General features: G+C 34.0%; 1 protein-coding gene across 5 annotated transcripts; it reads right to left on the bottom strand.

Annotated features, from left to right (window-relative positions):
- Positions 1 to 441: 441 nt before the first annotated feature.
- Positions 442 to 20,676, bottom strand: LOC149795114 (transmembrane protein 230-like). Of its 5 annotated transcripts, XM_089964821.1 has the most exons (6): positions 20,492 to 20,591; positions 19,634 to 19,744; positions 17,280 to 17,355; positions 13,913 to 14,096; positions 6,985 to 7,107; positions 442 to 3,934 (listed from the first exon to the last, which is right to left on the bottom strand). In XM_089964821.1, exons 4-6 carry the CDS (start codon positions 13,997 to 13,999, stop codon positions 3,797 to 3,799), a joined length of 348 nt encoding a protein of 115 aa, XP_089820947.1. In that variant the 5' UTR covers positions 14,000 to 14,096; positions 17,280 to 17,355; positions 19,634 to 19,744; positions 20,492 to 20,591; the 3' UTR covers positions 442 to 3,796. The 5 variants fall into 5 exon arrangements, with proteins under 5 accessions (XP_089820947.1, XP_089820945.1, XP_089820948.1 ...); XM_089964819.1 differs by lacking the exon at positions 17,280 to 17,355; XM_089964822.1 differs by lacking the exon at positions 17,280 to 17,355 and having other exon boundaries at positions 20,551 to 20,587.
- Positions 20,677 to 22,571: the final 1,895 nt, after the last annotated feature.

Raw genomic sequence — 22,571 nt, 5'->3', positions numbered from 1 at the left:
ACTGGAATTAGCACCCATGGAATAAAGTACAACAAAAGCGCAAATCACTCCAGTATATGTCATTTAATTACACTCAACATCATGAGTGTAGCAGGGTCAATCCACTTTTTGTGTACTGTAAATAGGGCATACATTGGTGAGCTTTGTCAATGAAATACACTCTTCACCAGGACAAGTGTAGCATGGTCAATCCACTTTGTGTGTATTGCTAAATCCTTAAATATGTCCCAGCATAGGAAGCTATAAACAGCACTAGGGTTAGAAAAAAGTGTTACCAATTTCTATTGCAGATCTGACCAAAAAGTGGTAAACAAATGAGATATATTTGTATCTACATGTATTTAAGATCTTAATGTATGTTATGATATGTATCAATATGCAATGTCAGTAAAGAATTATATTTTCCTTCTTACATTAGGAAATAGAATGGTCCACAAAGTATACTATCTTTTATTTTATTCATCTTACAACCATAAACATAAAAAAAAATGAAACCAAAAAAAATAAAACATTAATGACACTGTAGCAAATGTCCAAAGATACAAAATAAAATGTAATCAAATATACATGCTTGGTTTTCCACATAAAAGAAAAAGCACAGTGTGATACAAAACAACCCTTTGAATGGTCGCTTTTCTTTAAAAAGTAAAAATATATTCGCACAATTCTGTTCATGAAATTCAAGATCTGTTTCTTGTTACATTAAAACATGTCTCACTGGAACCTTTAAAAGCAAAACAGTAAATGGCATTTCCTATGATCAATGACAAGAAATTTATTTAATAAGCATTTACTTAACTTTTCTTTTCCTTCTGAAGGTAATTATGATTTTCAAAAAAAATCTTGATTGTGATATGATAATTTTTCACTGGTTATGTTTACCAAATTCAGAGATATCTGCCAAATAAATAAGTCCAGATGTGAAAGATCAACAACCTCCCACCAGTCAAATGCATTGCTTGGAACACTGGATTTTTGAGGGATCAAAAGCTGAGACTTACATATCAAAATTATCATACTATATTTCTCAAGAATCTAGATAAGTCGCCAAGTCTTCAAATGTAAGGTCCACCACAATTTCTTTACAACTGGAACCAACAATACAATCATAATGGTGAGAAATATTGGAGTCACATTACATCAACTGATTTGAATGCATGTTAGTGTTAACTATTTTTGACTACAAGAAATACATAGATAAAACAAAACAATGGTTTCTTTCAATATATCTCACCCGCAAACACATTCAACATATCTCACTGGCAAACACATATATAATATTTTATGACATTTTTATATATAAATAAGCAATAGTTACATCTTGCTACCTATTGACACAGTAAACAAGAAAAATGATCCCTTAAGCCAGTTATATTCACTTTAGTGTCACACGAAATCCTGCATGAATCAAAGTTATAAATTACAATGAAGATTCATTCCAATTATAAACGTGTACAAAAATAATTCAATAAAGAGATATTCTTTGTTTCTTACCACATGAACAACAGGATGTCATAAATGCCTATAAAATGAAACTTCACCAGCATATAGAAACTATTTACGCCAGAATCAACACAAAAATTTAAATGCACTTGATGCAGTTTTATAAAAAGAGAGGAAATAAAAGTTGTCACCATTTTCCTGACAAGTGACTTTACTGAGAAGGAACATCCTGAACTGATAGCTATGCATTGATATCTGGTAAATGAGAACCTCCTTGCCACCCAAAACTGATACATATGCACTGTTATCTGGTAAATGAGGACCTCTTTGCAACCTGAGACTAATACCTATGCATTTTTTTCCCTATCTACAAAATTGAGGACCTCCTAGCCACCAAAAACTGATACCTATGCATTAGCAGCTGCTAAATTAGGTAATGAAAATATTGAGAATACGTAGTGCTTGGAGAATTAGGAATTTTGTAACAGGATTAAATCTATGATAGTGAAATCTTGATAGCCATGCTCTTGCTTAGGATCATAAACAAATACTGATATCCAGTGCTAAAAAAGTCTGATAGCCCCATGCCCAGAGCTCCTATACTTTTAGATTGGGCCCATCCCGTATTCTAAACGAGGTGCCCGTCGGGTTTGTAAAAAGAAATCAAATTGCCAGACAAAACTTGGATGTGCTGATGAAATGCAGCAATTTAATTTCCAGATGTTGGAAAACTAGTAAAATGTTAATATTTTTCATGTATGCCCTTTACCCTTATGAAGATCATCTACTTAGCACTTAACTTCTATCGAAAGCTTTAAACTTGTGTTTAAAGTGAAGTATGTGATCTTTTAATGGGGAACATATTTTACAATAACTAGTGCTCAAATGGCTAAGATAGTGTTTTTTATATTTATGTGCCAGAAACTAGCCAGAGCCAGTTTTGCAGGTACCAGAACTATATAGTTACGACAAGTACAATGATGTATGGTCCCGTATTGTGACTAAGGCTAGCATGTATACACAAACTGTTAATTGATTTTTTTATTTTTGTAATCTGGAGAGTTTACAAATACAGGATTTTGGAGAAATTATATGTAATAAAGGGATCAAATGTAATTATGTTGGCTTTTGTGTTGTTGATTACAATTTGACAATCCTTTGGTGGAGTTGAGATAAAAAGAAAGGCCCGGTTAAAATTCTTTTGGCAAAATCTCTTGAGTAGGTATTTTTTGTTCTTATTTAATTGCTGTTGCATTGTTCCTAATGTTTCAAGTTAAAGTTTAAGAAAAATACAAAAACAATTCAGTATTCCTTGCTCATGCTTACACTATTGTAATGAAACAGTGGTTACTCGATAAACAAATCAGGAATATCCACCAACAACAAAAATGTAAACAGAAATTATATAAATCACTACATGATTCAGATGCTAATAAAAATAAACACTGCTGATCCACTGAGTAAGAAGGGCATTTTTAGAGTAATTAGACAAAGGTTGACTTTGTCATAAATTTTTGAGAGCCAAATAAAAACAAAAGTCAATAGGATTTTGTTTTGATCTTTTCATATTTGAAATGAAGCAATTGCAATGTTGTGTGATAACTAATATTAGAAAAAGAGGCAATTCTGGCCATTGGTCTGGGCTTGTGAAATTTGAGTTAGGGTTTGTGAATTTTTTTTAAGTCACCAGCCCTGGGCCTGTGTCTAAAAGAAAGTTTCTTTGAGCACTGATATCCCTTTAAAATATAATCTAAAAGTTTAATGTGGATTTTGACTCTTTAAGTATTTTGTCTCTTAACAAAGAATTGATAAAATTTTTAAATATAATTCAAATTAATTGACATAAGATATTGAAACAATTACCTTTTATAAGTATTTTGTATTGACATGATTTTACTTAGAAAATAGTCAATGTCAAGGGAGATAGCCACTGAGTAAGCTCATTTTGCCATAAACTTATAATTATAATTCTGACCCTTTATTAACTAGACTCACTTTTCAAGGCCAATGGGCCAAAAAAGCTAAATATAAAAATGTAGCTTTCTAAAATACAGGTATCTACACACAGCTAAATGCTCTGCAAACTTCAGTTACATAGACCATTAGCTAATCCAACTCAAAAATATGTAATAACTTCCCACTTAACAGCATCCAAGTACCTAAACCCATGAACAATAATTCTGAAATGCTATATACATTGTACAGAATAACAAAGAGGCCCAAAGTGGTCAAATATTAAAAGTAACACCCATGTACATATGCATACATGTATACATTGCACGTTTCATTGTCTCTAAATATCACATGTCAGCAAAATTTCAATATTGCCAATTCAGTATTTCCATTTTGGTAATTAGTCAAACTCTGGAATATCATCATATGAATAGCCATCGTACCCTTTGAAGGCATAGTAAGCAATCCGCACATGGTATGCACCAGGGATGAACATCAGGGATCCGATGATAAGCAGAGGCCATGTTCTGTCCGAGTACTAAAATAGAGTTACAGCAATGAGTTAAAAAAACAAAAGAGTAACTGAGTACAGGTAATTGTTCTGTTAACAACAGCAACAGGAATTTCATCTTTAAGACATGTGTTTTGCTGATCTGAACAAAGATGTCTTGTTCTGAATAAACAATCTGGCAACAAGAAAGTGTAAAAAGATATCCCACATTTAGACTCGAAATGCATATGAAAACATGGTTTCTAAATGTCAACACGAAGACCCACTCAATGACTTTGAACCTGTAACCTAGAAAATACTATTTACTATGCATCTTTAAAATCACACACACATTGTATAAAAGATGGAAATGTATACCTTAAAAAGATCTGCATCTTAATCCAAGTTTCCAATTTTGCAAGAAGTTGTTCCACACATACAAAATTGTCTGCTACCCAACGTATCAACTTGCCACTAGAATCGGATTCTCAGGAAATTCCCTGGCAGATAGTCTGTTTCTAAATTCTTGAATAATATTTCCCCATAAACAAGACATTGTAAACACATTAGATCCTAATGATTGTTGTTTCTCTTCCACATAATAGCTTATTTTTGTTTATAAAATATTGAACTTTACTAACAAAATTTACCAAGATCGGTTTAGTTTGCCTACTATTTCTTGCCATTTATTGGCATTGTTATGTTGAATTTTGTAAACCAAGCCATAAACCTGACCTAACTATACTGAACTACTGACATAAACAGTCCAAAGCAATGTAATTCATTTCTTTATCCCGACAGAGTACAATTACATCTTTTCAAAGCTGTGCACAGAATAGGCCAACTTGTCGCCTGTCATGAAAACATGGGGTGGTATCCAATGTCCAAAATTAAAATTATTTTGAACAGAATATTCTGGTGACAATTGCCTCTTTCAAATGGTAAGCATTGCAGTATTTTATTTTTGTCAATTGGTCAAATTCGGTATGTGTTTTGCTTCAATACTGGAGATGGACAACTTAGGTATGCAGAAATGCCTGACTGCATTTCTATATATGAATGATCAAACTGCATCATATCTTTTGGGTAGGCAAAACCTGACAGTGACCTGGTCTGGCACCAGAGACAATGAATTGTTGCCACTTTCTGCAAGATACATGAATCAGCATCAATCCATGCAACAAATTTAGGTGTTTAAGTTAAGAGAACAGTACATGTAGGTCAAGTACCAATAAATGTACAAAACTGCACTTATTGTTAAAATTGTTAATTGTTTTGTAATTGGAGTTTCCAACACCAAAATAGAATATTCAGTTTTCTTACATCAAATTCTCTTTTATTATCATTAAATTAATTAAGAAGAGCTTCATCAGCTTAAAAATCTGAATTTTCGAATGAATAGATGACATGTGAAAAGCAGAAAATGCATTGAATGGAAAGTATGGTGTGAAATAAATCACAAGCAACACTAGTAACTGAATGAGGAAGGTTCATTTCTAACAGAAATTTAGTAAACTGAATTTCGATTGAATTACACCAAGGTTCTTGCTGTTATTTATAAAGGTCATAAGTTCAGGCTGTGCTGTTGATGATGAAGCAGCAAGTTTATTAGCTTTTTGATGCCGTGTTATGTCATGGATGCCACCATGCCCAGTAGCAAAATTACATTACACAATTTGCAAAATGCAATGTTTTCTCCTTTACTAGATGGTTTCATAAATAAAACATGACGACATAATCGTCCTTTCTGTTTTCTTTTCTTTGCTGGAGAAAATTCTAAATCTTCTGCATTTCTTTCCAACATGATTAAAAGTTGGATATTAAGAGGATGAGATACGGTGATGGAGGCAACCCATTTGTACAATTCAATATGGTGGTTAAGGACTGGCATGGTAACGTCGATTTCAAATGAACCAATGATATTTTAGAACTCTATACTCCCATGTACATGCGATACATTTATATCAGAATGAAACTGGGTGTCTGTTCTAAAGAAAATTTTTGCAAGGAAATTTTTTAATTAAATGTTTCGTTACAAAATGGAATTTTTAACAAGAAAAACATACAGCCATATTCAGATCCAAAATACAGGACAAATACGTGAAAAACATGACACTTGGCAGCTATGCAATAGTAAAATGCTGCAAGTCAGGTTTGAAAATGCTGATATGATTTACATGTATTTGATTAACTGATATTTGAGGTATTGAAAAATTAGTGCACAACCATGAATTTAAAATCACTAATTGTAATTTGGTATAACTACATCAATAATTTGTGCAGTTATAAATATCACTTAGTTTGTACAATTACATCAATATGCAGTTATAAACATCACTAACTGTAGTTTGGTATAATTACATCAATATGCAGTTATAAATATCACTTAGTTTTGTACAATTACATCAATATGCAGTTATAAACATCACTAACTGTAGTTTGGTATAATTACATCAATATGCAGTTATAAATATCACTTAGTTTTGTACAATTACATCAATATGCAGTTATAAACATCACTTAGTTTTGTACAATTACATCAATATGCAGTTATAAATATCACTAACTGTAGTTTGGTATAACTACATCAAAATGCAGTTATAAATATCACTTAGTTTTGTATAATTACATCAATATGCAGTTATAAATATCACTTTTGTACAATTACATCAACATGCAGTTATAAATATCACTAACTGTAGTTTGGTATAACTACATCAATATGCAGATATAAATATCATTTAGTTTTGTACAATTACATCAATATGCAGTTATAAATATCACTTACTATAACAATAATCAATTATAAACATCACTTACCGATGTTTTGTACAATTACATCAATATGCATTTATAAATATCACTTACTACAGCAATAATCAGTTATAAACATCACTTACTGAAGTTTTGTACAATTAAAGCAACAAGCAGTTTTAAACTTCTGTTGCATCTCTACTTTTCTTTTCCAAAAATGATTTAATGCTGACATTAATAAATAGCAACCAAAAAAGACATTATATAATGATAATTTACAACTAAATCTATCCGTTTTCTGACCAAATAATCAAAAATAATGGTGTATGGCTAAATAGGATTACCTCTGCACTTATGTATCCTGTTAGAAGAAGAGCTCCAATAATAATAAGTGTGCTTCCAACTGTGAACAACACAACAGCAAGAGCAATAGCTTTCTTTGGTATCTTGGGTGGAGGTCTCTCAAACTGAAAAAAAGAAGTCAAGAAAATAAGATCTCCAGATGATTTTTCTTCTTAAATTCTTAAAACGTACAAGATATGATGGGTTTTTAACAGTTACGACATGGCAATCAGGGTCCCTCTTGAATCGAATTGAATTTCTTTTTTCCAGTGTGATTCAATCTGTCAATAAAATTCTTCAAGTGAGATTTGATAAGGACTTGTCTTATTTCAGAATGAAAATTAGGCTAGAGTGATAGATTAACTAAAGAATAATTGAACTTATTGAATCAGCTGATGCTTTAATTATTATATATTGCTGTGATCTAAAAGTTTTGTAAATAAATGGTATAAAAAATGTAAAAACTCTATTACATAAATTATATTCACTATATACATAACTTATATATAAATACATGTACCTACATTTGTCTTTCTGTGCATCATGGCTGCGAAACAAGAGATCACAAGTTTGAAACTAATGGAAACATCCCAAATTTTTAAATACTTTTTTTCATATTTTTATTTATGCTCTTGAAAATTTATCAATCCTAACTTAGAATGGGCAAGAGCTAGTCTCATTTTCATTTTCAATTTAAGCCATATGTGTCATGTGAAAATATTACAAACTTGTCACCAACTGACAATATGACTATTTCAATATTACAAAAGATTATGAAATCATAGATGACAACCCTCCAGGCTCACAGTTAGTGTAAACAGGGATAAAAATTTGTGACTTCTGACATGAATTCATGAAGCGATCTTTGAGTCTGGGAATATTTGTCAGAACAAATGTTTAGCATGGTCTCCAGCTGATAAAGGTTGACTGTGTTCAACAAGAAAGCTAAAAAAACTATGCTTCAGCGTTGGTAGCTTGTAGGTCTTCTGTCGAGAGCTGAAATCTGCTGTGAGTCCTTAATTTTCCCAACCTCTATGTGCTTTTTGCTACCAATGTGCTTCCTCACTTCCTCTGCCACCATGCCTGCTGCAAAAATTTGTGGTACACTGCTTGATTATCTCAGTGTTTGATGGCTGAATGCAATGCCAATTTTTGGTATATTCCAAACTAAACTTCACTTTTTGTGCAATACATTTCTTTTTCCTTGTTGGTGAAGACATTTTCAAGATGCGGTGCCAAATCATAATGGTAATTCAAATCAGTGTTTACGGTGCATGTACAGAGCAAAATTCCGGTTGATCCCAGTTTGGCCCCAGTTTCTCTCAAAAGTATTTGTAAAACAAATCTTATATAGATTAAAATATGTCAAAATGCTTGCTACCGGGCCAACTGTACCAATCAGCTACAGTTCCACTAATATTATGACCAGCAGTACCGGACCCTTTTGGCAACTGTTGATATCATGAATAGCGCTTAATGGGAAATCGGTCATTTTATTAAAGATTTAAAATAACTGAGAATCAGGGAATCCGTTATTTTTTTTAATGTGACATGAATCCGTGAATTGGTGAAAAAGTCGTGAAATTCACGTCAAAATCATGAGGGTTGGCAGCTATGTGAAATGTTCATACATAGATATGATCAAAGACATTGCGAAAAAGTCTGGGTTCTGTAAGCACAGTTGATGATCTGAATGAAAACTGGGATAAGAAAAGTTACTTTCACAACTTTTAAGAGAGAGGTCTGTTTACTCTCACTTAGCTGATTTACTATTTTATGTAACAATGTACTTGAAAATGCAATAAACATGCTTATAATGTTATACAAATATAATCATTTTGACAAACAAGGTTACTTTTATCTAGTGTGTATAAAAGCATGCTGAGAAAGGAAATGTTATACTATGTTATGCTTTTCCAAGAAACCTTACTTATACTTATCAACATATGCTGTCTTTTGAATACAGCTGTCCCAGAATGGCAAAAATATTTTTTTCCTTCTGTCTATATACTGTATAGATTTAGATGATAAAAACAGCACCAATGGGATATAACTCTTCCAGTATACTGTTATATTAGCCTCCCCTTACAACTGCTAGATCACTACCCAGCTACAAGATGTTCTTCAGTGAAACAGCAAACAACAATGCTTGCATTGACAGGGAGAGGCAGCAATGTGATATGGTAAGTAATTTATTATAAATCTCCGTCTTCTGTAAAATACATCACCCATAAATGTACGGGAAAATAGGAAAGAATGGGAATAAATAGTCACTTTTTGTGTGGTATCCAGCAATATGAATGTCTCCATAGAGGAGGGACGATCACCTCTCCAAATATGTAGGCAGCACAACCAGGAGCAGGAAATCAACACAGTAATGGATGGCTGATAATTATGTATACAATAATTATAATACATTACAGTAAAATATTACGAATTGAAATGAGCATGTAACTTTACAGCTTGAACGTTTCACTTTTGAATCTGGTTAAAGCTATAAACCCCATTCCTGGCACAAAGGTTATGCTGTCAGGAATTAGACCACATGACCGTTTGGAGAGCCACCAGAACCTCCATGAGATCAAACTCTGCACTCTGTAAAGCCAGCTCATATAGGTACAAACAAGAGAAAATTTATTATGCATGCCAGCTGATGACCTCCATACTCAAACTGAAACATTACATTTGAAAGTGAAGCTCACCAAAACTGCTTGATTCTAATGCCCAAAGATCTTCATGAGGCATACCTAATTCTGAGACAGCTCAGAATATGCTGAAAGAATGATTCACTTGAGCCACGAGGTCAGTGCTTCTGAGGTTAAATCTTGATTTATTACCTTGCTGGCAAGGAGTAACCACTTCCAGGCTCCATGGATGCTTTCTGTGCACTCAAGTTAGTAAACTAGGTCCTGCAACCTTGGAGAGGGAAGGCATGACTATTCACTGATTGCCCACATATGGCAGTTTGTTCTTGGAGATGACAGCTGGCTGCATCATGGGAACTGGAGATAGTTTGGCTCAAATGACAGGAGTTAACTTATGCTACATGCTGTAACTAGGGCTACTAGAAACAGGTCTAGTATGACAGAAGCTTCCACAAAGAAGAGACACTCAAAATGAGAAAGGTTGAGCCACATCAAGACCCAGGAAAAGTTCCATCCAAGACATAAGGCAAGCAAGCAAGGAAGTGAAACTAGCCAACAAGCTGGACAAATCCTAGTTGCGACCAACATCATCCCTCCACTAGATTCTGAATGTGTCAGAAATCAAAGATAAACAGACCATGATGGCAATGAGGGCTAACTTCTCAAGGTGTGAAAGGAAGAAGTTAGCCAGCTGTTGGATTGTGGCAAGGACAGAAGTGACATCATTTGTTCCCATAATAGTCTACAAATATATGCAACTCTCCTTTGTATGCCTTTAAGTGAAGAACTTTTAGCTGTTCTGATTCTCTATGACTAAAAGTCTAAACTCTTTCTCAGTCAAGGAAATCATGACAAGAGCTAGGCATGAGGAAGCAGTTTGGGTGGAAAACAGTAAACTTCAGCTGCTTGAGCATGGTCACAGCTTCCTATTATCTTGAAACAAATGTCTACCATCAGTTCAAATTGATTGCTGGCCGAGGATTTCTCCCAATGGTGAGAGACAACTAGGACAAGGGTGCAATTGGGCCACTTCGGCCATCTGCAGGAAGCATATGAAAAGATGAACTCTCTCACAATGATGAAGTTTTCTTGACAGAGATTGGCTGAAAGTTAGACTATCTGTGAAATGAGCTTGGGGGAAAGGACATCAAGGCTGAGATAAGTAAGAAAATCCAAACAAAGATGGACAGATTACAGGGAAGGGATGAGAGCTGACATGTCCAAGTCAACAAGAAACCCCAACTGAAACAAGGATCAGAAGGTTTTTTTCATGTCCTGAAACAGAAAAGAACTTGCCAATTGTGCAAGTCATCTTCTACATATGCCACAATTATTGTGGGAGAAGGACATCCAACAACACAATCCAACCTCTCTACAAAAGCCTAAGGGCTGCGACATTAACAGCACAAAATGTATACATCATCCCACAGTAACTGAAATGATGATACTTGTGAGATACTTGGTGGATGTTGGATACAAAACTACTGACTACATAATTATATTTTTCATAAAGCCCTGCAGTCTATCATTGTGACAATGTTGTCAGAAGTAACACTGGGTTAGTGTGAGATTTTATAATAATATGTAGGGTTTGAATTTCGTAAAGACTGCTGACTAATCTCTTTTGGATCATCAAAGTGACTTTCAAGGTGTTTATTGTTGATATCACATGACTGTTTGACATCTGATGTCATTGAGATGTAGGTTGTGAGAGTTGTGTAGTCACGTGACCAGGAATGCAAATGGCCAGATCCAGGTAAAATTTTAGTAATGATGTAAGTTCGTCTCGTGTATCAGCAGATTAAAGACATAACGAATGCTATGATCGCAATTTCTGAGAAAATAAACATTATTCCTATTGATTTCATGCAGGTATATCTTGATGAAAGGTCGTTCAAGTATGCTGCACCGGCTATTAAGAGGCTACCCCATGCCCACACCAAATGGTGTTGGTGAATTCCAACTTTTCGATAGTGAATGTGCTCTGACCCTACACCCCAACAGAGATGTCCAAATATCAAAAATGGGGTGGCATGGGTCAGAGGAAACTAGTGAGGTTGGTGATCATTAATTATAGTCATGATGCAAGCCAAGTAGCTGTAAAGTTTCAAAACAAAGTTTGGTTATATGGAAAACAGCCAAGACAGGCATTAGAGCTGCTACAGGCTAAGAAAGTGAAAAATCATGCCTCTGATTCAAGAAAACTAAACTGGTTCTTTACTAACCTTATTTCATGAAGACAAAGAAAATAAGGACAAATCTGAAAGATACACTACTGTGCAGATATGGATGAGAAATGATCAGACACTGCACCTAAGGTAATGCAATAGATGCATTCTCCTGCCTTCCTGTGAGTGACGTGTTTCTGACAAATAAACTCTGTTAAAATGGTATGAATTAACTGCAGTGAGCAAGGCTTTAGAATGATGATTTACTAGAGTAAACCAGACCAAGGAGAAATGTTTATGCAGTTTACAAGTAGGTCACTGAACTATTTTCAGTGATGGTTAGAATTTGGAAAAGGCTGATGATACATTCGAAGTGCTGACAGGGTGTTTGCTATGAGATCAACTGCTGACAAAACGGAGCAACAAATTATACTTCTAATAAGGTGGAACTCTTTGCAAAAGCCCAAGAAGTACTAAATCTTAGTTTCAGAAACAATAAACAGGGTATGCAGTTTAAGACAGTGAGGAACAACATTGAAGCAATGGTCTGCATTAATCTTAAAACTTGTTGATACATTTTTTTAGTATGGAAATGCAGGCATACTCACTACTGTTATGTTCTTATCCAAGTTCTGAATATCGACATGATAAAAATAATAGTGGAACTGATACCAATGTGAAACAAAACAATGCTGGCATCTGGCCCACTGATCTCAAAAACATATTAGGTTGAGTTGAGCACGAGTTTGTACTCAAACTTGTCTCGACATCAGTTTTGAGTTTCAACTTCTTTTGTTGATCTTGAAAAACTGGAGTGAAGTTTCTGACTTGAAACTTGAGTTTGAGATTAAAAAATATCAAGTTGGGTTAAAAGTAAACTCCATGGTGTCTTCGACCAGAGTCATGAGCCAGATGGCAGTAAGGTGTGTGGTAAAGCCATTATGGGACAACAGATGGCAAGGTGCTGTGGCTGGCAGAGACCAGAGAGACTGTTAACTAATTCAATGCTCCCTGTCTTACAGGCATTAAGGCCCAGTGTGGGGACATAAGTCCAGTGAAATGCCATTACAGTTTACAGTTTTGAAGGAAAAACAAAATCTCCAGACATCAAATGTTTTTTCTGTGAGCTAACACTGCAGCATCTGCATTATTCCTACATTTTAATTTGAGATGTCCAGAAATGAAGGTCACATTCAGCAATGGATCTAGTCATTTTAACCTCGATTCAGTACCATCACAGAGTCCACCATAACAAAGGCCACGAAATCCCAACTTCACATGTGAATGACTAAGCAAGGAAAACTGAAAGGAGTATGGGAGGCATAAATGATATGTTGTGTACACATTCAAAGTTTAAACTGATGACTACCTGGGGAATGGGTAGTCACTTAGTGGTGGCAAGGAAATGTTACTATAATAGTATCTTGGAAAAAGTTACTTCCAATAGTTAGTGTTTTTAGCATCTATACTGTTTACCAATGGGACAGATTTTTTCTTTACAGGAGAACTGGATTCAAGAGATAGCACAAGTCTTTTCCAAATCAGGTAATATATTCGATGGAGAAAACTGGAGACCAGTAGCAGTAAACATTCCAATATTCTGTGGAAGATGGGTAACTCTGGGAGAAATTCTACATGACTTATCCACTGGCCTTTTCTTACATATAACATAGCCTATTCCATCATTTTCCAGCATCACCATGACTCCTGGGCAAATAAAAGAAAGATCCAAATTCTGAAACTGATTTTACATCATTTCTCTTTCTCCTTCCTTCATACATTATGGGTCAAACAGCAGGGGATGAGAATATTCCTGTGCCCAATTATATTGGAAATCAAAACTTCATTGTTGGACTAGTACATGTTCATGTAATTAGCCTAATATTTACATAGAAAATTAACAAGAAAAAATGCCTACAATTTTGAGACAGCTTTCCACGCATTCTCTGTGCTTGGCTAGTAGATGATAACTGTATTGTCATCCCCTGAAAATGTACATGCTATTAACAAATGATGCATTCTAACATGCACATCTATTGCTATTACAAAGTGTTTTAGGCAATGCTAAAATTTACAAAAATGCATATTTGTAGCAATTTCGTTGTATCGAGCCTCACCTGAAGATCTATGAAGCCATCCTTATCCTTTTTCAACTTGTGATACTTTGACGATTCCCCATTGACCGAATAGCGAGTAGGCATCATTAAGCTTTTGGTTTTATACCCCAGCAAATATCATAGAAGTCCATACAGTTCAAAGTTAAGTGTATTTTTACAACCTCAGTTTTCCTTACTGCTATACCTGTAAAATGGAAATGCATTTAGAAATATATTCTTGTGCAAATGAAGCAAATATACAGAAATGCATTCTAATTGCGATACACCAAAGTCATCAAAGGTGATTCAAAACATGAGGTGATACATGTCAATAAAAACAACAGACTTGAGAATTAAGGCACCTATCATACGATCTGCAGATGATTTACATGAAGCAAACAATGTCCACTACTATAACATAATTTACAGGTGTCGATCTTTCCCTCCAACAGTTACTAATAATTGTAATGTTTTATTTAGTAATTGTACAGTCACCAGTATTTGATAATTGTACTGTTTTATTTTTTTAATTGTACAGGTTTTTGATAACTATAGTTTATTTTATAATTTGTACCATTTTACTTTTAGACAACAGGCTAGCCTTGTACTGAGTGCTCTCAACAGTGAGACTGAGAGACAATAGGCCATTGTTTATGTATAGTGATTATTACAACTATGGCTTTAAAGTAAGTAACAGAAAAGGATGAGAGGCAACAAGCAACAAGCTTTGTAAAATTCAACTAATAATTTATTTCCCTAGAACACAACGTGAAAAGGGAAAAAAGAACTTAAGGTATTTTGAATTACAGACACAAGTCCTCATAATTAAAGTTCTGAATAAATTTAGTTGAAATCCAAATTAAATACATTACTGGAAGTGTTGATGTGCTTGTGGTGGCCTAGGTAGTGGTGATGTGCCAACAGTCTTTTGTTGGATCACAAAAACTACAATCCGAGAATTTACCCTTTTTTGAAATTTCACTATAAATTCAAGTCTCCATTTCCAGGAATGTTATTTTTGATGAGCACTTTGTACTTCCAGTGAATAAATAATATGAATAAATAAATTTCTAGCCCAAATGAACTACTGGACACAACAATACTACAACTGATTCTGCTAAGTTTGTGTGATTTGGATTTTCAATGTAGCTTTAACAATTTTTCAGTCATATTGCTACAATGTCTCCAGTGTGGCAGTTTATAGCGATGTCTAGCATGGGGGCATCATGCCACAGACAAGTAGCATCATGTCCCACCCAGTCACATTATCTTGACACCAGGCCGACCATTCCGAACACTAACCTCTTAATGCTGAGCGTTTAGCAAGGCAGCTGTTAGTACCATTTATATAAGTCTTTGGTATGACTTGGCTGGGGTTCTAATCCATAACCACCCACATCCAAGGATTCTAAGAATTTACAGTATGAATAAATTATTTCTGGAAAAACAAGATTCTATAGACCTCTACTTGACCTCATGTCACCGTAGCATTGTCTAAACAAAAATAATACCTAATGTAAAATAGCCTTCCAGAAGGTGCCTAATGTTTACGAGATAAAATTTCAATATAATTAAAAAGTCTATCACTAAAATTGTGATATCAAATGTGGCAAACACAGTGTTCTTTACTCTGCAAAGAAAACAATCCTTATACAGAATGATAAATTCAAAGACTTTTCCCAAATTTTCAAAGACCACAAAAATAGATTTCCAAGACCTATTTTTGCTTACATGTTGTATACACATTATATTATTAGAAAACAACGAATGCAAAATATTACAATATTGTTTAATGATGAAATCAAAACTATGATCTAATAACTGTAGACAATTTTAGTGGTGATTATGGAAAGAAATTAAAATGTTTGGGTTTATTTCAATTTTCAAAGACTGTTAAAGAACTCAGGGCAATCTGCTCAATTTTCCCAAACTTACAAGGCCTTGAAAATACTACCTCATTTTTCCAAACTGACCTTCAAAGACTGTATGAACCCTGTTATAGTTATCCATACTCATGAAGAAAATATTTAGCTATAAATAAGTTGTTTACGAAATTTAAAAAAAAAAAAAATCAATGACTCTGGTCAAGTAGAAACTGAAAATGATTTTGGAGAAGGTCAAGTCCAACATATAACTTTTCATAGCATATAATGCAATAAAAAAAAAAAAAAAATAAAACTAACTAGCAATGCAAATTAAATATTCTTAACATCATGTATATTTTCTACAATCAATGATGTCCATGGTACTAAGTAAGTCCAATAATGGTCATCCATGGTCTTTATGGGGAACTAAGGAATATTATACAATTTTTCATGTTTATCTAGCATCATAAAAATGCACTTCTTAATTTTTTCCAGAAATGTTGTTGAATGAATTTAATCATATTTTTCTATGAAGAAATAATTCTACAGCATTTCAAAATGAAAGAGATAATACATAACTAATGTAAGAGATGTACAGAAATGCAGGCATGTAATGTAGCAAAAGATGAAGAAACTTTTGCTGGGTTTGAAAAGGATAATTTAAGAAAAAGTGGTAATGATACAAGAAAATACTGGTAATTACTGGGTAATGACTACAGCTAGATAGATGCCAAATCTTGAATGAAATATTGCTCAGTGTAGCCCTTAGTTAATCAAACTTTTCAGGGAAAACCTTGGCAATTAGGATAGAAATTTACAGCAAACTAAAAGGCTATTATTGCCATGTTTCAGATGTAGCATCAGTTGGTAAATAAGAGAAGTTGTGTCTAGTTCTAACATATAGTGTACTTAAAAATAGGTTTCCCCATTAAACGAGTATAGTCAAATTAGATGTTTATTGAAGTATTAGTACCCGTTTCTTCCCAAAATAAATCACCTGCCAAACCTTATCTCACCACTGCATGATGAAAATCTGTATAAATTACCTCCTTCATGATCACGATACACATTAACCATCCATACTGGTGAGAGACAAAGGTAGGCCAACAGATAAAATATGGTCTTATCAATTTATATTAAATCGGCCCTAATGTATTCCAATGCATTCTATCAATTCAATGATGTATTGTAGGCCAGTCAATATGTAAACATTTAGAGTTGTTGTATATTGACAACAAAAAAGCTTTGACAAGATAGTGCACAAATCTGCTTATGATATCCTTTGTTTACTCAGTATGTCTGTGTGTGTGTGTGTGTATGTGTGAGAGAAAGAGTCCATCAGATTACACCTAAAGTAAAACAGCATCTTTGCATATCTGACAATGCAGATCATTACAACAAAAAACATTTTTAAATCACCTAAATCAGGCATGTGCATTCTGGCCCATAGCCTGGTTCTGTGCATCTATTTATGGTATAGAGTGTGGTTATAAAATCGCAGATCCAGCCTGCATTTGACTTACATGATTACCCTTACTTTAGCCAAGGGAAATAATTGATACAACTCCACCACCATTCATGTCATGACTCATCTGAAAACTGAAGTCACTCATATAAATTTCAAACCAGAATCTCTCTCTAAATATGATGCATTTTATACATAAACACCCAGACACTATATGCAAACCTTTAATTCACCACTAAATTCATAGCAAAGTGAGAAAGAAAAAAAAATGCAATAACATCTTTTTACATCAACATAATTTTTTAGTTTTAGAGTAGCACATTAACTCAAACAATTCGGACTTGACAGTTGAGTGATATGAAATCTTGAAAACCCAACATAATTATTTTTTAGCTGGCTACATCTGAAAAAATCATTATGAAGTATATTAGAAAAGAACGATACTGTCACAAAAAACCCAACAAATTGTGTGACATCAAGGTGATAATGAACCAGATTGATTTCACAAAACTGGTGCTTATTTTCGGATAACTGCTACCTCATAGGTATGATTTAATTTTAAACTATAACCTTAGTTCATGTTAACTTTCACTGTCGGACATACACGCAATATGGAAGTTTTTGGAGTAAGGCATCATTATTACAAGTTGCTGCAAACATGCAAGGTTAAAATGTACAAAACTGGGTTGGCAATCCTCAATGCTCAATGGTGGAAGAGTAATTTGAGTTTTCTAAACAGTCAAATATCTAAAAATTAGTATCACTTTAATTAAGCTACATATGGTGAAAGTCAAAGATGAGGAGTTTCATGATAATGTCTATTAGGTTAACTTTGGTGTGCCCATCCAGTCAGTGATAAATGGCATGTCCTTTGAGAATTTCACACATATTTGACCCAGAAGCTTGGGTCCCTGAGAGTCATATATATATATATAAAAGATTAAAGGTCCTCAGTTTTTGTTATTGAGAATAATCATTTGTGGTATCCTTGAATAAACAACACATGCATTCTACAAACTGACATTCTTTGCTATTTACTGAAAATTTCAAACAGCAAGTCTGATCAAATATGAGGAAACAAAACAAAAAAAATCCAAACAAAACAATAAACTTTTGCCCAAACTGATGTTATGGCAAGAGCAAGGATAAAAAAAAATACATGCAGACACCAACATTTTTTTAATAGTATGGACTTAAAACAGAAAATTAAAATTACAATATTCTTAGGCATTTCTGTGCACCTAAGGTTTCCATCACCAATACTGAAGCAAAAGACATACCGAATATGACCAACTGACGAAAATAAAATACTGCATTGCTTACCATTTGAAAAGAGGCAATTGTCACCAGAATATTATGTTCAAAATAATATTAATTTTGTACACATGGGATACCACTCCCATGTTTTCATGACTCGCGATATGTTGGCCTATTCTGTGCACAGCTTTGAAAAGATGTAATATTTATCCACTGGGCTATATAAATGAAATATATTACTTTGGACTGCTTCTGTCAGCAGTTCAGTAGAGTAATTAGGGCAGATTTATAGCTAGTCTTACAAAATTCAACGTCACAATGCCAATAAATGGCAAGCAATATTAAGCCAACTAAGCTGATCTTGTAAACAAATCAGTAAACAACATTTTATAAAAAAATGAAGCTATTATGCTGAACAACAATGAATAGGGTGAAATGTGTTTACAACGTCTTGTTTATGGGGTAAATATTATTCAAGAATTTAGAAACAGACTATAAGCTAAGGAATTTCGTGAGAACTTGTTCCAGCGGCAAGTTGACACATTGTATGTGTGGGACAACTTCTTGCAAAATTGGGAACTTGGATTAAAATGCATAATTCTTTTAAGGTATACATTTCCATCTTTAAAATAATGTATTTATTTGTACAACTCTAAAAGATACATGGCAAATAAGATTTTCTGGGTTACAGGTTCAAGAAGGTCATAGGATGGGTCTTCATGTTGACATTTAGAAATCACATTTTCATATGCATTTTGAGTCAAAATGTTGGATATTCTTGTTCAGTTTATGAATATAACTTTTCTTAATTAAAGTATGACCATTCTTTCAGGATACAAAATGGATTTTTGACCCAAAATAGCACCTGATCCACTGTTTACAGAAATGACGTATCATTGCGCAGAATTACCAGATGCGCAGAATTGGCCAACATGGTGGTAAATTTGTGTGGACCAAATCATAGTCTTACAATGTAAGACACATCACCCAATATTTTTTTTCTTGGGGGTGATGGGTCTTACCACCTAACTAACAGTGCTGTGTAGCATGTTTTGATGTCAACTAACTGTAACGAAAGTCAGAAATATCACACACAACTGGCAACCAATAACAATGCTTTTCTACAAAGTAATGTTTTTGCCAGACTTTACTTACTCTGATGTCTTTCCTCTAATAAATTCAAATTCTCACAAAAGAAATGGACCGGTTTTCAAGTTTAGTTGGCCTACAATTCAGTTGGCTGGAAAGCGATGAAAGCCAGGAATACTGAAATCGGATTAAGTTGAAATATTATTCTTTAATAAAACAAATAAAAATATATTATGCCTATTGGAACTGTAAGCAACATTTTATTTCATTCAAGAAACATATCCACCACATGAACCTACTTAAACATACTTCAGCATACCTCGGCTACCGTTGCATTGCAACAAATTCAAATGTATGTCAACGGAACATGAAAATGCGTCCATTTGCTAGTGTCATATGTTCATTCTGCCAGGATAAAGACAGCACAGTAAGTATATCAATTACACATAAATCAGTGGTAGAGTGTCGATATAAGCGGCCAAGTGTGTGAGATGTTCCTGAAACTTTGATTACTCATTCCGATGTCAACGACATCGGAACACGCTATGCAATGCCGTTATTTCGATAGTAAGATATAGCACTAAAACAAAACAACATTTGCTATGTCTTACATTGTAGGACTAGACCGAATCTGTAATGTGCCAAGACCTGTAGTCACCCTATAATTTTTGTTAAAGAAAAATTAAAATTATTTGAATATGAATTTGAGGATTTAAAAAAAAAAATGGTTTCTCTTACTCGGTTTTAACTGCATATACGCGCATGTTAATTAGGTCTCGTCATTTTACACGTGATTACCAAACACGACAGTATTATCGATATTAACAACACGACAGTATTATCGATATTAAAATTACGGTAACCTCGAAATTAAAGAGAAACTTAGTGCGTTAAAACTATGCAGAATGTATAAAATATGCCTACATTCCTGTGTTTCTGGTATATGTATGTCCTGTGACTGGAGAAGAATGTTGTGTATTCACCTGAGAGTCTTCGCAACAGTGTAGTGAAGAGTGCATCCGCCACACCAGGAAGTACGTTTCACACGAAATATAAACTATATTGGAAATCAGAGTCCAATATTTGTACCGGTCAAATACTTGGATCGTGTTGTCTAAGTCATTACGGCAAATTCAGGCACTATTATTGTTTTACCCTTAAAACACACACAGTAGTTTCATTAATGCGCCTGATTCAACAATTCAGGTTTAAAATTTAACTAAAGGTATGAAAAAGTATGCATTGTGCTTTATCACAATGTGTATGATTGGGGTGTGGAATACAAACAATATTCCGTCTTCATGTTGGCATTAATGTAGAACAGCGAATCTGTAAAATTACTCTCTGGTGAAATTGACTATTTATTAAATTTAGTATGTACAGTATATCAAAATGTTTTATGAAGAGCTCTTTAGTCTTCTGAAAGGTAACTGTCTCAAGGGGATTCCGTCCGGCGCACAAAGTTGGCTCAGCTAAAATAGGAGAATGACAGTTCTAGCAATTTGACGTTATTTAGTTTTTGAAATTTTTGTACACCGCCAATTCGTGTAGGGGTGTGGCAACTAACAACACACACAAAATAATCGTATTAATAATTTTAGACAGTAGCAAGTTTTATAAATAAAAAAATTGTTTGAATCAACCACTCTTATGGGATGCTACAACGCTTGGAGTGAGTAAGACTTTGTATTTACAACTCAAGTGGTGGCACAGCTGCGTTAAAATAAAATAAATAAATAAATAAATAAATAATAATAATAATAATAGCAGTATTAATTTCCAGCGAACACAACCTACGCAAAAATTTGCAAGCATCATAAATATTGGCAAAAAACCTCCGATACAAGTGGAAAACGGATATAAATCTTTACGTGTGACGTGATGTATAACTATGCCATTTCGAGTTACTTCCCTTGCTTCAATTTATTGATGTCAAAACAGCAAATTTACTTACCTCTTGAATATAATATGTGATACAGGATATGTTTTATATCGAAATTGTGAGAGTAACAATTAAAAGGCAATGGTAGTATTTGGGAGGGGTGGCCATAATGAAAAATAATTAGTAGTGCGTATAACTTCACAGCATAAAGCACTAACGTAAACTACAAGCTAACATCTTATTATCAATTCGATTTGAGTACAGTGTTATGGTCTGATAAATCGACCCCTCCCCCTCAACCTGTGTTGATACTGCTGGACGATATGATGGCATGATGTCATCTGTTCATGGAAATTTGCAATTTGCTGCATAAAAGTCTGTCTGGGACACACCGGCAAGTATATAAAATATACACCGATGTGTTGCGGACAGGTGTGTCTGCAAAGATTCTTCGATTTTATGAATAAATAACACAAGTTCCTGAAATCGTTCATCATTATGAACACAAGTTGGGGGTGGGGGTTGATTTATCTGACTAATAAATGTCACATTACACATAAACAGTGATGTGATGTACAAGTTAAAATCCTAAGATGGTCGAACTTGGAACTTAAATTGTTTGTGTCACTTTCCGTTATATATTTTAAGACCTAGAGAGGTATCAGAAATTGGGGGCCAGTCAGGGATCTTAACTTCTCTAAAACATTTTGGAGGTATTAAAAGAAATTTCTGAACAATTTAAATTGAGTTTGTTTTGGAATCTTCCTTGTCACTGGTAAAGATGATTTTAATTTCATACATTAGATAAATCTTTAGTGAAACCAGCAAGCATTTACAATGGCATCATCTAATGTCGAGAACTTCGTTTCAAATCCTACCCAGGATAAGTCAGAGTCTATAAAAGGGAAGAGTTGCTTGAGCTTGCCAGGTATTATGATCTTTCTGAAGCGAAATAATCTTTAACAAAGCAAATGAGAAAGATTCAATATTTGGTGGGAAACGAAATTTTGGATGATAGAGTTTGACTCGTAAGACTGTTTATGGCTTTGATAGGAAACTAAAGTAATTACAGCTAAAATACCAGGTTGAATTGGAAGTAACGAAATGATGGAAATGCAAATT

Source organism: Sinohyriopsis cumingii, chromosome 7 (genome assembly GCF_028554795.1).
Source record: "Sinohyriopsis cumingii isolate HCF-2022 chromosome 7, ASM2855479v2, whole genome shotgun sequence".
Lineage (NCBI taxonomy): Eukaryota > Metazoa > Mollusca > Bivalvia > Unionida > Unionidae > Sinohyriopsis > Sinohyriopsis cumingii.
This window is presented reverse-complemented; position numbering and strand designations above follow the sequence as displayed.